General features: G+C 37.5%; 1 protein-coding gene across 2 annotated transcripts; it reads right to left on the bottom strand.

Annotated features, from left to right (window-relative positions):
• Window positions 1-2,582: 2,582 nt before the first annotated feature.
• On the bottom strand, window positions 2,583-13,600 carry LOC144754116 (uncharacterized). Of its 2 annotated transcripts, XM_078641684.1 has the most exons (10): window positions 13,472-13,566; window positions 13,310-13,376; window positions 13,072-13,179; window positions 11,732-11,839; window positions 10,697-10,804; window positions 9,532-9,639; window positions 8,754-8,861; window positions 7,269-7,376; window positions 6,488-6,595; window positions 2,583-5,498 (listed from the first exon to the last, which is right to left on the bottom strand). In XM_078641684.1, exon 10 carries the CDS (start codon window positions 5,493-5,495, stop codon window positions 4,080-4,082), a length of 1,416 nt encoding a protein of 471 aa, XP_078497810.1. In that variant the 5' UTR covers window positions 5,496-5,498; window positions 6,488-6,595; window positions 7,269-7,376; window positions 8,754-8,861; window positions 9,532-9,639; window positions 10,697-10,804; window positions 11,732-11,839; window positions 13,072-13,179; window positions 13,310-13,376; window positions 13,472-13,566; the 3' UTR covers window positions 2,583-4,079. The 2 variants fall into 2 exon arrangements, with proteins under 2 accessions (XP_078497810.1, XP_078497809.1); XM_078641683.1 differs by having other exon boundaries at window positions 13,310-13,600.
• Window positions 13,601-17,338: the final 3,738 nt, after the last annotated feature.

Below are 17,338 nucleotides of genomic sequence, written 5' to 3'. Positions count from 1 at the left end.
AGTCGCACTCCACGCCACACATGAGGGTTCTTACAAGTTTACATTTTGGCAGTCCTACCAATGCATTCATTTTGCCGTCTGGGGCTGCACACGTTTATATTTGGATTACCTCACCTACTAAGGAACTGTTTACAAATCACAAACGTGACGCCTCTCACTGGCATTGCATGAAGGTCTGACTGCAGCAACCTTCGTCTAGGAGCAAGGTGAGCCAATCGGAATGCCTGCTCACATTGACTGATACGATCAGGGAGGCACTATAAGAGGCTGGAGGGCTAGGCAGCCGCACAGGTTTAACATGTAATGTCCTTCTAAGGGTTAGAGCAACCCCTCCACTTCTTCAGGACTCCCTCCTTCTTAACGCATAATTTGCGGCTTAGCTCAACTCTGCTCGTGCTGGCCACCTTTATTCAAGCCCCGCCCCTCACGGAGTGCTCAGTTTTGCATGAGCAGATAATGGGAGAAGTGTCCCTCGCTGCAGCCGTATTCGATCTGTAAAAGCTTTCAAGAATGGGGTGATTGTTTTGGATGAACTTATGTGCGTGGCAGCTCATGAATAGGCGTGATGGTTATAAAAAGAAGGAGGGAGGGGGAGAAGGGAGGGGGAGTGAGAGCGGAGAGCATGGTGGAGGAAACAATGAAAGACCATTAACAGCGCGGCGCTCGTAAAAGGGCGTCGTGCTGATTATGTATGCATGTATGCCTGTGAGAGGCTGGACCTATAAAGAAGTAGTCCCCAAAATTATATATAAACACACAGTGTAGGGAAACTGTAGTTGATCGGTGCTGCTTCCTACAAAAACGGAAGTGAGGTATCGGATCAACAGCCAACTGTAGGTGAGATAAGAAGAGCAATGCCAGAATCAACCAATGGGAAGCGACAGGACAAATTACCCTGCATATTGTGTTTACTGTAGGTCTTGCGACAGCGCATGCGCTGTTTACGCAAGACCTAAAAACGGGAAACTACCTTTACAACGCAACTATTACAACGGAGTGCTATTACAACGCAGCTATTACAACGTAAAAACAATTACAACGCATGTTTTTACAACGCATGCTATTACAACGCCAATGCTGTTACAACGTATGCTTTTACATCGTAAATTTATTAATTTTAAATTAAAGTTAAAAATGTTAAAAATGTTTAAAATATTTTTAATTTTATTAATGATTTTATTTACATGAATTATTACACAGGTATCTTTTTTGTAAAAGTAATTTTTGTGAATATATATATTTTTTTTTATAAAAAATAAAGAAATAATATATTGCAAAAAAGTTTATAAAAAGATTATAATCACAAGCATTAATACTCAGGTATTTATTTTGATAACTAAATATTTATTTATCTAAATTTAATGTTGGTGTTAATGTTAGATACATTTTATTAATTTAAAATGTAAAATTTTTTAAATTAAAGTTAATAATGTTAAAAATGTTTAAAATATTTTTAATTTTATTAATGATTTAATTTACATGAATTATTACTCAGGTATCTTTTTTGTAAAAGTAATTTTTTTAAATATATATTTTATTTTTTTATAAAAAATAAAGAAATAATATATTGCAAAAATGTTTATAAAAAGATTATAATCACAAGCATTAATACTCTGGTATTTATTTTGATAATTAAATATTTATTTATCTAAATTTAATGTTGGTGTTAATGTTAGATACATTTTATTAATTTAAAAAATTAATTCTTAGGTATTTTTTTTAAAAATGTAAAATTTTTAGAAATATGTTAAAAAAAATTCTTAATCAACTATTTAATAACATCACAAAAATTAATACTCAGGTAGCTTTTTAGAAAATTTATTTTTTTTCAATATATTGTAATTAATTAAATATTATATTGGATAAATGTTGATATTAAGTATATAATCACAAGCAATAATACTCAGGTATCTTTTTAGAAAATGTGAATGTTTAAACTATAAGTAGTGAATATTTTATATTTATATTTAAATATTTAATTATTTAATTTTAATGTTGGATTAATGTTAAAAAAATAATTTCAATACAAGCATTAACAATTATTTAATATTTACGAAAATGTAAATATTTTAAATATTTGAAGTGATTAATGTTTTATTGATGATTATTTAATAAAAAAAATACAATTAAGTACCAAATAATATATATTATTTATATGAAGGAAAATATTATTATTAAAAAAATATATTTATTAATAAATTAATTAATTAAAATATATATCATTTTTTAAAAATGATACACATATAATTACATACATTTATGAAAATTTTCCCACGGTTTAACATTGATTTCAATGGAAGGTTTAGTCCTTCGTTTATTGCAATGACCGCTCTATAGTAACCAACGCAATGGATTAGTAAGGTCGAAAAAGAACAGAAGTAGGAGAGAGAAGATGAAAACAAGAACAGCATACAGGTAAGTGAATTAAAACATTATTTATGGTAGTATATATATTACTTTAAGAGTAAATTTAATGAAGTAAAAAAGTATAAAGACCATGACTTTTTTTTAAATTTGTTTTATTTTTGTTAAAAAAAAAATATATAAAAAATATTGCAATTTTTATTGACATACTTCATATTTTTAAATAATTTTACGACATAAAATAACATTTATAATAAAATAATATATTTTAATTAATAATGTTTAAAAAATAGTCCTTTGTTTATCTTGGTACATTTTGATGACGTAGTTACGTTGACGTCGACGTTAGCAGCCATCTTGGATAGCATCGATTGCTGGAAGCAGCTGGAAGCTGATCTGCGCTCAGGTAGGAAACTTTATAAAGTTATTTTATAATATAAAAAAAAATAAGGAACATATATATTGTAATGAAAGGATAAGGAGAGGTTGCGGTAGTTAATAAAAGATGTATAGAGGTTTTTTTCAGCATGTCGCCGATGATATTACTTGGATATGTCTACGTCGGGTTATGTAAGAAATAATGTATTGGATACAGATTGAAAATAAGTATATATGTTTGTTTTATTGAAAACATTTTGAACATTTAATGCTTTGATGTAACTTAGATATATTTATCGATCGAAGATTGGAAGTGGAGAAATAGGATAGTTTGGTTGTTTTTTCCAAAATGATTGATTTTCACAAGGTATTTGATAAATAAAACTCTTTCGTTCAAATTGTATGAGAAAAAAAAGGGAGACTTATTTTGTATGAAATGTGGTACTTTTTGTTCTAGTGCTTTACTTTGTTGTATATTGTATTTTTCGTTTTAGAGAGTAGATTTGATGCATTGCTTTAAAATGTATTTGTTCTGGAAATCAAAGACATTTCTTGGCGTTTTTTTTAAAGTGGTAAATTTGGAATGTGATACTATTTGACTTAGTTAGTGAGAAGAATAATAGTTAGGATGTGATACATGATAATTAAATCATTTAATTTACAGGCTGGGATCGTTAACTTTTGAAAAATATAATTTTAGTAAAAAAAGATGGTTTAAGGATTTGTCTAACGAAGACGTATTTCTTTAGAAAGACGTCCATTTTTGGTTAAAAAAAAGGAAACATTTTCAAATATATACTAAATACGTTAGGAAAAAGGATGGAATTTTTTTTTTTTTAATATTTTTTTTAATTTGAGGTACAATGCATTATTGACATTACCAAATACAAGTATAGTTTACCATTTTCAAAAATATGACAAATACTGTCAAAAAATTAGACTTTAAAGCAAAGTTTTTAAGATATCAAACAGTTGGGATAAAATGCATCACTTTGGAAAAAAAAAGTGGTGAGAAAGGAAAGAATATTTTAAAACGATCGTTCAAAATGTTTTCACAAGAAATATATTTCATTTTAAATGCGATGGATATCATCATAAGTTTGTGAAAAGAAGGAGAAAAGATACTTTTTTCCGGATTTAAAGGTTTTTTTTTAAAAGGAAAAATATTCTAGTGGAATTGCCTTCTTTGGAAAAATGTGGAATAGAAAAAAAAACACTTCTTAAGGTAAAGGAACCCGACAAAAATGTGTTACATTTTTTTTAACAAAAATGCCAATTAAATTAAATTTCTAAAAAAAAATTAGGTCAAAGCAGGAAAGTAAATTTATGAAAAATGATTAGAAATGTAATATGTTAGCAACATTTTCCAGGTAGTCTAATGCCACAGTCAACGAAAATTGTTGAAGTACTCCCAATAGTCTCTCGGACATTTCCTTAGCTTGCTTAGAAGGTCGTGGATTTAGGCTACCTGTTAATGCTTGGGCAAGTCTCATTTCTTGAAAACTTTGCTCCTTCTTCAAAGTTTTCAAAAAAGAGTAGAAATTTGGATGATGTTTACCAATTGTATGACTGAAGGAGTTGTGCCATCCCTCTATGGCATTGTTTGTTTTAGCACCTCCTTCTAAGCAGGTTGAGTAGCAGTTCCACCACTCCACATGGAAACGTGGCTTCCTCCTGCGACCTGATCGGCTTAGATGTCCAATCCATGTGTCCTCAAAGTAATTTAACAAGGGAGCCAATTTTTCTTCATTTTCGACGTAATATTCTGATTCAGAAATTGCAGTGTAGTACTCGTCTACACTTTCAGGAGGTACAAAACAAAGTGCTGTTAATTTTTTTAATTCAAATTGTAGTTTACTATCTGAGCAGTAATCTGTAACCAGGGATGTTTTTTGTAACTTACGCCAATAAACCTGGGAAAAATAAAAAAAACACCCCTGAATTTGGGTATCCACGTACAATTTGTTGATCACATTGATCATAGTCAATTCAAAATCAATAATGATTTTCCGAGGACTTTTGCCAGATGTTTTCTCTTTAATCACTGTCAAAAAATCAGTGTAGGTTGCAGATTGCTTATCTGGAAGTAAACTGTACACTAAGGGAACTACATTTTTGTTAATTTGTGCATGAATGCTGTAAATTTGAGTGAATGGATGGGGTGTACATTTAAACGTCCCATCCATCATCCAAATTTCAGTATTCTCTAACTTAAAAAGGTTGCGGGGAGTACTAAAAATTAGAATACGTTTAAGAGGGTTTTGGTTGTCATAGAGTAAGGAAGGTTCATTAGAGAAAGACAGAGTAAGGTCATGAGGAATATTTATGTCAGCAAAAGTTTGAGGAGTAACTGTGTGTGTGTTACTTGCCTGCTTTTTACGTTGGATAATTCTACGCAAATTGGGTATAATAGGCATATTACAAGCAATATGACCAGGGACATGCTGTGCAACCTCTCTTAAAATTGAACCAGGAGTTTCATTGGAGGTGGATGCAATATCTTTCATCTCGTTAATTGTTTGACGTATTTCTATCTCCATTGCAGAGGCAGAGTGGTTATGTTCGGTTGTTTTTATTATGTTGTCACCAACAGTAACCGCTCTGCCGCTGCAACGGGAAGAATAATATTGCACACACCTCCAATGTTTCCTTGATTCACTTATCCTTTCATTACAATATATATATCCACAATGTTGGAGAAGTCTGTTTCCTTTCCTGGATTTAATATAGGATGCTGTGGCCTGGCTTGACATTGTCTGTTGAGAAAAATGAAAACAGAAAAGAAAATTAATATGTTTTCTATATTTTTGTTTTATCTTTTAGAAAAGGACAAATTTTTACATGTTTATACTAGTTTTGAGAGTTATTTTAGTAAGTGGCACCCCTACACTATCCAGCACTTAACCTACAGATGCACTTTAAAATAGTTAGAATAGTAAGTGTCACCCTTACACTATGCAGCACTTACCCTACTGATGCACTTTCCTGGAGTTAGAATAGTAAGTGGCACCCCTACACTATCCAGCACTTACCCTACTGATACACTTTCCTGGAGTTAGAATAGTAAGTGGCACCCCTACTCTATCCAGCACTTACCCTACTGATATACTTTCCTGGAGTTAGAATAGTAAGTGGCATCCCTACACTATCCAGCACTTACCCTATTGATGCACTTAATGGAGTTGGAATAGTAAGTAGCACCCCTACACTATCCAGCACGTACCCTAATGATGCACTTTCCTGGAGTTAGAATAGTAAGTGGCACACCTACACTATCCAGCACTTACCCTAATGATGCACTTTCCTGGAGTTAGAATAGTAAGTGGCACCCCTATACTATCCAGCACTTACCCTACAGATTCACTTTCATGGAGTTGGAATACTACGTGGCACCCTTACACTATCCAGCACTTACCCTACTGATGCACTTTCCTGGAGTTAGATTAGTAAGTGGCACCCCTAAACTATCCAGCACTTACCCTACTGATACACTTTCCTGGAGTTAGAATAGTAAGTGCTACCCCTACTCTATCCAGCACTTACCCTACAGATGCACTTTCATGGAGTTAGAATAGTAAGTGGCATCCCTACATTATCCAGCACTTACCCTATTGATGCACTTTCATGGAGTTGGAATAGTAAGTGGCACCCCTACACTATCCAGCACTTACCCTACTGATGCACTTTCATATCTATATTTTGGTATTAATTTTGAGGTTTAGAATAGATTTTTATGAGAAATTACCTTTAGTTTTTGGTGTTTGCTTCTTGCTGTTCTTCCTGGTCTTCTAATTTATGTTTGTTTTGGATTTTTGGTGATTGGTTTCTCTGGTTTGGATCTTCAAGTTGGATTCTAAAATAGAAATTGGAGATTGTTTCAAATGTTTTTCACATGTTTCATGTAATTTGATTATTTCAAAAAATTTAAAGTATGACAAATTACTAAATGATTCTTTTTCACTTTGTTGTAAAAAAAATGTCTTTTGAATGTATACATTTTTCAACAATGTCTCATTTGTTTGTGAAATCAGAATACTCATTCGCACCCCTACACTATCCAGCACTTATCCTACTGATGCACTTTCCTGGAGTTAGAATAGTAAGTGGCAACCCTACACTATCCAGCACTTACCCTACTGATGCACTTTCCTGGAGTTAGAATAGTAAGTGGCACCCCTATACTATCCAGCACTTACCCTACAGATGCACTTTCATGGAGTTGGAATACTAAGTGGCACCCTTACACTATCCAGCACTTACCCTACTGATGCACTTTCCTGGAGTTAGATTAGTAAGTGGCACCCCTACACTATCCAGCACTTACCCTACAGATGCACTTTCATGGAGTTAGAATAGTAAGTGGCATCCCTACACTATCCAGCACTTACCCTATTGATGCCCTTTCATGGAGTTGGAATAGTAAGTAGCACCCCTACACTATCCAGCACTTACCCTACTGATGCACTTTCATATCTATATTTTGGTATTAATTTTGAGGTTTAGAATTGATTTCTATGAGAAATTACCTTTGGTTTTTGGTGTTTGCTTCTTGCTGTTCTTCCTGGTCTTCTAATTTATGTTTTTTTTGGATTTTTGGTGATTGGTTTCTCTGGTTTGGATCTTCAAGTTGGATTCTAAAATAGAAATTCGAGATTGTTTCAAGTGTTTTCCACATGTTTCATGTAATTTAATTATTTCAAAAATGTAAAAGTTTCACAAATTACTAAATGATTCTTTTTCAGTTTGCTGTAAAAAAAGTTGTCTTTTGAATGTATACATTTTTCAACAATGTCTTATTTTTTGTGAAATCAGAATACTCATTGGCACCCATACACTATCCAGCACTTACCCTACTGATGCACTTTCCTGGAGTTAGAATAGTAAGTGGCACCCATATACTATCCAGCACTTACCCTACTGATGCACTTTCCTGGAGTTGGAATAGTAAGTGGCACCCCTACACTATCCAGCACTTACCCTACTGATGCACTTTCCTGGAGTTAGAATAGTAAGTGGAACCCCTACACTATCCAGCACTTACCCTATTGATGCACTTTCCTGGAGTTGGAATAGTAAGTGGCACCTCTACACTATCCAGCACTTACTCTACTGATGCACTTTCCTGGAGTTAGAATACTCATTGGCACCCCTACACTATCCAGCACTTACCCTACTGATGCACTTTACTGGAGTTAGAATAGTAAGTGGCACCCCTACACTATCCAGCACCAACCCTACTGATGCACTTTCCTGGAGTTAGAATAGTAAGTGGCACCCCTACACTATCCAGCACTTACCCTACTGATGCACTTTCCTGGAGTTAGAATAGTAAGTGGCACCCCTACTCTATCCAGCACTTACCCTACTGATATACTTTCCTGGAGTTAGAATAGTAAGTGGCATCCCTACACTATCCAGCACTTACCCTATTGATGCACTTTCATGGAGTTGGAATAGTAAGTGGCACCCCTACACTATCCAGCACTTACCCTAATGATGCACTTTCCTGGAGTTAGAATAGTAAGTGGCACCCCTACACTATCCAGCACTTACCCTAATGATGCACTTTCCTGGAGTTAGAATAGTAAGTGGCACCCCTATACTATCCAGCACTTACCCTACAGATGCACTTTCATGGAGTTGGAATACTAAGTGGCACCCTTACACTATCCAGCACTTACCCTACTGATGCACTTTCCTGGAGTTAGATTAGTAAGTGGCACCCCTACACTATCCAGCACTTACCCTACTGATACACTTTCCTGGAGTTAGAATAGTAAGTGGCACCCCTACTCTATCCAGCACTTACCCTACAGATGCACTTTCATGGAGTTAGAATAGTAAGTGGCATCCCTACACTATCCAGCACTTACCCTATTGATGCACTTTCATGGAGTTGGAATAGTAAGTGGCACCCCTACACTATCCAGCACTTACCCTACTGATGCACTTTCATATCTATATTTTGGTATTAATTTTGAGGTTTAGAATTGATTTTTATGAGAAATTACCTTTAGTTTTTGGTGTTTGCTTCTTGCTGTTCTTCCTGGTCTTCTAATTTATGTTTGTTTTGGATTTTTGGTGATTGGTTTCTCTGGTTTGGATCTTCAAGTTGGATTCTAAAATAGAAATTGGAGATTGATTCAAATGTTTTTCACATGTTTCATGTAATTTGATTATTTCAAAAATTTTAAAGTATGACAAATTACTAAATGATTCTTTTTCACTTTGTTGTAAAAAAATTATTTTGAATGTATACATTTTTCAACAATGTCTCATTTTTTGTGAAATCAGAATACTCATTGGCACCCCTACACTATCCAGCACTTATCCTACTGATGCACTTTCCTGGAGTTAGAATAGTAAGTGGCACCCCTACACTATCCAGCACTTACCCTACTGATGCACTTTCCTGGAGTTAGAATAATAAGTGGCACCCCTATACTATCCAGCACTTACCCTACAGATGCACTTTCATGGAGTTGGAATACTAAGTGGCACCCTTACACTATCCAGCACTTACCCTACTGATGCACTTTCCTGGAGTTAGATTAGTAAGTGGCACCCCTACACTATCCAGCACTTACCCTACAGATGCACTTTCATGGAGTTAGAATAGTAAGTGGCATCCCTACACTATCCAGCACTTACCCTATTGATGCACTTTCATGGAGTTGGAATAGTAAGTAGCACCCCTACACTATCCAGCACTTACCCTACTGATGCACTTTCATATCTATATTTTGGTATTAATTTTGAGGTTTAGAATTGATTTCTATGAGAAATTACCTTTGGTTTTTGGTGTTTGCTTCTTGCTGTTCTTCCTGGTCTTCTAATTTATGTTTTTTTTGGATTTTTGGTGATTGGTTTCTCTGGTTTGGATCTTCAAGTTGGATTCTAAAATAGAAATTGGAGATTGTTTCAAGTGTTTTCCACATGTTTCATGTAATTTAATTATTTCAAAAATTTAAAAGTTTCACAAATTACTAAATGATTCTTTTTCAGTTTGCTGTAAAAAAAATTGTCTTTTGAATGTATACATTTTTCAACAATGTCTTATTTTTTGTGAAATCAGAATACTCATTGGCACCCATACACTATCCAGCACTTACCCTACTGATGCACTTTCCTGGAGTTAGAATAGTAAGTGGCACCCCTATACTATCCAGCACTTACCCTACTGATGCACTTTCCTGGAGTTGGAATAGTAAGTGGCACCCCTACACTATCCAGCACTTACCCTACTGATGCACTTTCCTGGAGTTAGAATAGTAAGTGGAACCCCTACACTATCCAGCACTTACCCTATTGATGCACTTTCCTGGAGTTGGAATAGTAAGTGGCACCTCTACACTATCCAGCACTTACTCTACTGATGCACTTTCCTGGAGTTAGAATACTCATTGGCACCCCTACACTATCCAGCACTTACCCTACTGATGCACTTTACTGGAGTTAGAATAGTAAGTGGCACCCCTACACTATCCAGCACTTACCCTACTGATGCACTTTCCTGGAGTTAGAATAGTAAGTGGCACCCCTACACTATCCAGCACTTACCCTACTGATGCACTTTCCTGGAGTTAGAATAGTAAGTGGCACCCCTACACTATCCAGCACTTACCCTACTGATGCACTTTCCTGGAGTTGGAATAGTAAGTGGCACCCCTACACTATCTAGCACTTACCCTATTGATGCACTTTCATGGAATTGGAATAGTAAGTGGCAGCCCTACACTATCCAGCACTTACCCTATTGATGCACTTTCATGGAGTTGGAATAGTAAGTGGCACCCCTACACTATCCAGCACTTACCCTATTGATGGACTTTCCTGGAGTTGGAATAGTAAGTGGCACCACTACACTATCCAGCACTTACCCTACTGGTGCACTTTCATATCTATATTTTGGTATTAATTTTGAGGTTTAGAATTGATTTTTATGAGAAATTACCTTTAGTTTTTGGTGTTTGCTTCTTGCTGTTCTTCCTGGTCTTCTAATTTATGTTTGTTTTGGATTTTTGGTGATTGGTTTCTCTGGTTTGGATCTTCAAGTTGGATTCTAAAATAGAAATTGGAGATTGATTCAAATGTTTTTCACATGTTTCATGTAATTTGATTATTTCAAAAATTTTAAAGTATGACAAATTACTAAATGATTCTTTTTCACTTTGTTGTAAAAAAAATTCTTTTGAATGTATACATTTTTCAACAATGTCTCATTTTTTGTGAAATCAGAATACTCATTGGCACCCCTACACTATCCAGCACTTATCCTACTGATGCACTTTCCTGGAGTTAGAATAGTAAGTGGCACCCCTACACTATCCAGCACTTACCCTACTGATGCACTTTCCTGGAGTTAGAATAGTAAGTGGCACCCCTATACTATCCAGCACTTACCCTACAGATGCACTTTCATGGAGTTGGAATAGTAAGTGACACCCTTACACTATCCAGCACTTACCCTACTGATGCACTTTCCTGGAGTTAGATTAGTAAGTGGCACCCCTACACTATCCAGCACTTACCCTACTGATGCACTTTCCTGGAGTTAGAATAGTAAGTGGCACCCCTACTCTATCCAGCACTTACCCTACAGATGCACTTTCATGGAGTTAGAATAGTAAGTGGCATCCCTACACTATCCAGCACTTACCCTACTGATGCACTTTCATGGAGTTGGAATACTAAGTGGCACCCTTACACTATCCAGCACTTACCCTACTGATGCACTTTCCTGGAGTTAGATTAGTAAGTGGCACCCCTACACTATCCAGCACTTACCCTACAGATGCACTTTCATGGAGTTAGAATAGTAAGTGGCATCCCTACACTATCCAGCACTTACCCTATTGATGCCCTTTCATGGAGTTGGAATAGTAAGTAGCACCCCTACACTATCCAGCACTTACCCTACTGATGCACTTTCATATCTATATTTTGGTATTAATTTTGAGGTTTAGAATTGATTTCTATGAGAAATTACCTTTGGTTTTTGGTGTTTGCTTCTTGCTGTTCTTCCTGGTCTTCTAATTTATGTTTTTTTTGGATTTTTGGTGATTGGTTTCTCTGGTTTGGATCTTCAAGTTGGATTCTAAAATAGAAATTCGAGATTGTTTCAAGTGTTTTCCACATGTTTCATGTAATTTAATTATTTCAAAAATGTAAAAGTTTCACAAATTACTAAATGATTCTTTTTCAGTTTGCTGTAAAAAAAGTTGTCTTTTGAATGTATACATTTTTCAACAATGTCTTATTTTTTGTGAAATCAGAATACTCATTGGCACCCATACACTATCCAGCACTTACCCTACTGATGCACTTTCCTGGAGTTAGAATAGTAAGTGGCACCCCTATACTATCCAGCACTTACCCTACTGATGCACTTTCCTGGAGTTGGAATAGTAAGTGGCACCCCTACACTATCCAGCACTTACCCTACTGATGCACTTTCCTGGAGTTAGAATAGTAAGTGGAACCCCTACACTATCCAGCACTTACCCTATTGATGCACTTTCCTGGAGTTGGAATAGTAAGTGGCACCTCTACACTATCCAGCACTTACTCTACTGATGCACTTTCCTGGAGTTAGAATACTCATTGGCACCCCTACACTATCCAGCACTTACCCTACTGATGCACTTTACTGGAGTTAGAATAGTAAGTGGCACCCCTACACTATCCAGCACCAACCCTACTGATGCACTTTCCTGGAGTTAGAATAGTAAGTGGCACCCCTACACTATCCAGCACTTACCCTACTGATGCACTTTCCTGGAGTTAGAATAGTAAGTGGCACCCCTACTCTATCCAGCACTTACCCTACTGATATACTTTCCTGGAGTTAGAATAGTAAGTGGCATCCCTACACTATCCAGCACTTACCCTATTGATGCACTTTCATGGAGTTGGAATAGTAAGTGGCACCCCTACACTATCCAGCACTTACCCTAATGATGCACTTTCCTGGAGTTAGAATAGTAAGTGGCACCCCTACACTATCCAGCACTTACCCTAATGATGCACTTTCCTGGAGTTAGAATAGTAAGTGGCACCCCTATACTATCCAGCACTTACCCTACAGATGCACTTTCCTGGAGTTGGAATACTAAGTGGCATCCTTACACTATCCAGCAATTACCCTACTGATACACTTTCATGGAGTTTGCATACTAAGTGGCACTCCTACACTATCCAGCACATAACCTACTGATGCACTTGAATGGATTTAAAATAGTAAATGGCACCCATACACTATGCAGCACTTACCCTACTGATGCACTTTTATCGTGTAAGAATAGAGTATTTACACTATCCAGCACTTACCTTAGTTATAAATCTAATTTTTCTGAAGTATTTCTTAGGCTTTGTTTGTCAAGGTGTATTTTCAGTTTGAGTCTTGATTGGAGGGCTTCGAAAGATAATTTTCAGTATCTAAAATGAATACACATTTTTTTTTGAATAATCAGAACTATTTTTTTTGAGCTAATGATAACTGAGAAGTGCATAATCGACTCTTGCTTTCTTAAATGTATTCGTATTTCTAATTTTACAAAAAGTTTACCTTTTTAAAAGTATTTTTTTCTTGTTGTCAATTGAAAGGATGTTTTTCGTAAACCAAGTTGGTTTATCTGTGTGAAAAAAAAAAAATATACCTATGGATTATTTTTTAGAAAGGTTTGTAAAATGTTTAGTCATGAGTTTGGATAAATCGTTAAAAAAATACCTTATTGTAATTCGCCTTGAGATATGTTGATTCGTAGAAAATTAGCTTTTGTTGAAATGAAGCTTATGTATTAGTGTCACTTGTTTGGAGAACTGTTTCAGAAAGAAATAAAATTTTGTCGCTGCTTAAAACAAGTTATCTTATTTTTCTCCAAAAATTACTGCCACATGAAATATTAATAACGTTTTTATAAAAATTACATGTATATTAACTTTGGATTATCCAGAGAAATTTTTAAATATAATTTGGTATTTTTTAAAATAATGGCTACTATAGTATTATTATTCGTGTTAATAAAAATTAAATGTTTAATTTATTCTTGATTAAATGTTCTACAGAAACATTTGTTTACTTCTTTCTAAGTACTTACTTGAATATCCTCGAATAAACGCTTTAAAGTTGGCTACTGCTGATATCTAGTTGAAGAGGTCAGAGAGTCACCTTTTGATGTCTGCTTACTCTGGGAGTTGATAATCAACTGAATTTAAAATGGTGTCTTACTCCTATTTATATCTTTTAGTCAGTAGAATCATTAATTTTTTACTTTACACCGTTAGATTTCTAATTTTATATGTAGACTTATTTTGTGGAAACGTATATTTTAAAATGTTCGGTTTTGAAGTGATGTTTTAATACTTTCGTTCCGTTTTTGGCATCCATTTTGAGACTACTGTTTATCTTTAATTTCAAGGAAATAGTTGATGGACTTCTTTGTAAACATCAGTACTTAAAATGGCGGATCTATACAAGCAATATCTTTCCGTTCATATTAAATGTTTCTTTGTCATTTACTTAATAATCGTTGCTATGTTTTAAAGGCCGTTTTAAAGAAAAGATAATTTTTATTTCTGTGAAATTTGTGAATTTTTATAAACGCGAGTACTAATTTTGTTACTCGAGTATTGATTTAGTTACTCGAGTATTTATTTTAAGAAATCGTTAATTTCTGAGCATTTCCGTGTAGTTTTTCACCACATTTTAAAACACTTCCCCACCCAAAACCCCTAATTTCCCTGCATCCCGTGCCAGATTGTATATATCTTAAAATAAAATATTAAAATAATTGTTACTCGAGTATTCATTTTATTACTCGAGTATTTAATTTAGGAAATCGTTAATTTCTGAGTATTTCCGTGCAGTTTTTCACCATATTTTAAAACACTTCCCCACCCAAAACCCCTAATTTCCCTGCATCCCGTGCCAGATTTTATATATGTAAAAAAAAAAAATATTTAAATTTAAACTATGCGTTGTAAAAGTTTTCGTTTTAATAGTACTTTTCTATTATTTACTCTATATTACGTTGTAAGAGTCTTCGTTGTAAAATATTGCGTTGTAGTATACTGTGCGTTGTAAAAATTGCGTTGTTAAAGCATGCGTTGTAATAGTATGCGTTGTAACGTCATACATCCCCTAAAAACAGATGGCACTCTGCACTTCAATTAAAGGAAGTGCAAACAGAGAGGACTAAAACAGTCGTTAGGCACCGCTGAATCGGGACTTCACGGAAGTTACCAAATGACAAACAGCCAACAGAAAGAGAGATAACAGCAACAAGACCACAAGTAAGCCAATAGGAAGGGAAAAAAACAGATGACATGAAGTTTAGGCCAACATACAGATTACTTTAGGTCTCGCTTTCTAACGCGAGACCTAATGAGGGCCGAATAGGAACAATAACCACTTAGAAGCAAGGGTTTTTAAAGGACACTGACACTGACAAATGAAAGCAGGAGGCGGGGTGTAATCCCACAACGTAGAATAGTACAACATGTCTCAATGAGACAGCGCTCGCCTTAAAAAGCTGATCACAAAGGGCCTGAATTTCAGATTGATTTACAGGGTAGAGGCACCTGATGCTGAGGTCTTGTGCCCAGCAGTTTTCATGGACTAATAATAAAAACATATATTTGAATGTTGTCTAATTGCCATTTTGAATCCTCACACAGCAGCTGGTGAAGTAATGTGCATGATGCAAAGTACAACATGTAATAAGCAGATCACACATTTGATTTGATTTCAATTTTGGCGGTTGAACCACCATTGCACTGCCGCAACCGCCAGGGAACTACATATTACGAGTTTCCTCTCCGTCTCACTTTTCATGGGGGGACCCCCTGGTGCCTCAGGGCCTAGGATACTTGCAGGGGGCACATGTTGTGCCTCCATGTGTGCATGCACCCCCTGTTCCTGTACAACATGGACTTAACAGTCCACGCCGTGCAGGAACGGTCTTTGACGTTTCCATTGCGGAGCCTTTTTGAAAAGGCCCCACTGTGGGAATGCCAAGGGACCACCGTCAGACTACAAAAATACTTGTAATCTGGGGTGCGGCCAGCAGTGAGCGGTGGCATGCTGCCCGCTCCCGCTCCGCCAAAGTCTTAATCAGGCCCTAAGTGTTTCCTCTGACCTCGTACTTTTAAGGTCAAATTCTACCAGTGTGGATGATGTGACTCCTGCATCTTTTAACCCTGGTTATCTTATGTAACATTTCCTAGACATTGTTGTACACATACGTGTATGCTTCATTGTTTATTTATAATATGAGATGTAAAAAAGCGCTCCGACATCCTCCAGTGCCATAAATGGCACTATTAAAGAAATAACGTTACAAAAATATTAGTTACTTCTTGTTGGACACGGCCTTGTGGTGTGGTCCGACCCCTCCCGCATGGTGGGCCCCGGACAACCTCGGCCCTCCATCAACCTACTATCAACCCCCCTGATACGAACATTCACGAACCCTCGGCGAGAGCAGCCTCCCCGGCAACCTACGGCTCTCCTCCTTCCCGGTACCCCGGCGGCCCCCGCCCAACAACGCTGCCGGACGGTCGCCCATGCCAGGCCACCGTGTCCGGCCCGACGCCATCTTGGGGCCATCACGTCCCGAGCACGTGGCCGCAGCCTTCCCTGGGCCCGGCCCAGCAAGCCCCGACATCGAGGCACCAAGGTCCTCCCAGGTGGTTGATTGGCCACTTGGCGGATCCCGGAGAAGGGTTGTTTCGATGGGCCTCCAGCCGTCCCCGGACGCCTGGTATCGATCGCCCCTCAGCCTCCCTGGGCGCTGGCTCCACCCCCCTGCTGGGTGTCTGGACACCTTCATCCCGGCCCCTCTGACCCCCAGGCGCGAGGGTCCGGGCATCAAAGAACTCCAGTCCTATATCTGGGCCAGCCCTGGATTAGGGCTTGAGTTGTATCTTGGAGTCGAAGCCCTGCTGACCTTGTCGCGGCTGATCCTGATTTGAACTCTTGCACCTGGAACCTTCGAGGCCCTGCTGACGCTGTCGCGGCTTGACCAAGTTGAACTATCTTCGAGGCCCTGCTGACGCTGTCGTGGCCTGCCCTACCTGAACCATCTTCGAGGCCCTGCTGACGCTGTCGCGGCCTGACCAAGCTGAACCATCTTCGAGGCCCTGCTGACGCTGTCGCGGCCTGACCGAGCTGAACCATCTTCAAGGCCCTGCTGACGCTGTCGCGGCCTGACTGAGCTGAACCACCTTCGAGGCCCTGCTGACGCTGTCGCGGCCTGACCAAGCTGAACCACCTTCGAGGCCCTGCTGACGCTGTCGCGGCCTGACCCCTTGAACTATTCACGCACCAGTTGGTGCCGAGACTGTCCCGCTACCCCCTATCCCCGAAACCAAGACTTTACGGATCCCTCGATCCCTGCCTGCTATCCTGCTAAGAACGTGCCGTAATTGCTTATATAAAGATTCTTGCGAATATTCCTCCTGTGTGGTGTCCATCTGTAAGTAGTGTGATTGCGCAGCTGTTACGATTGTAGGAGAGGAGCCGCGCCAAGGAGGCCTCCCTACGGCGCTCGGCCTATTCTATACCGAGAGGTGGGTCTCGGGGCGGGCAGTCAGA

This window comes from Lissotriton helveticus, chromosome 5_1 (assembly GCF_964261635.1).
Source record: "Lissotriton helveticus chromosome 5_1, aLisHel1.1, whole genome shotgun sequence".
Taxonomy (NCBI): Eukaryota; Metazoa; Chordata; class Amphibia; order Caudata; family Salamandridae; genus Lissotriton; species Lissotriton helveticus.
Note: the sequence above shows the minus strand (reverse complement) of the source record. Positions and strands in the feature narration are given on the sequence as shown.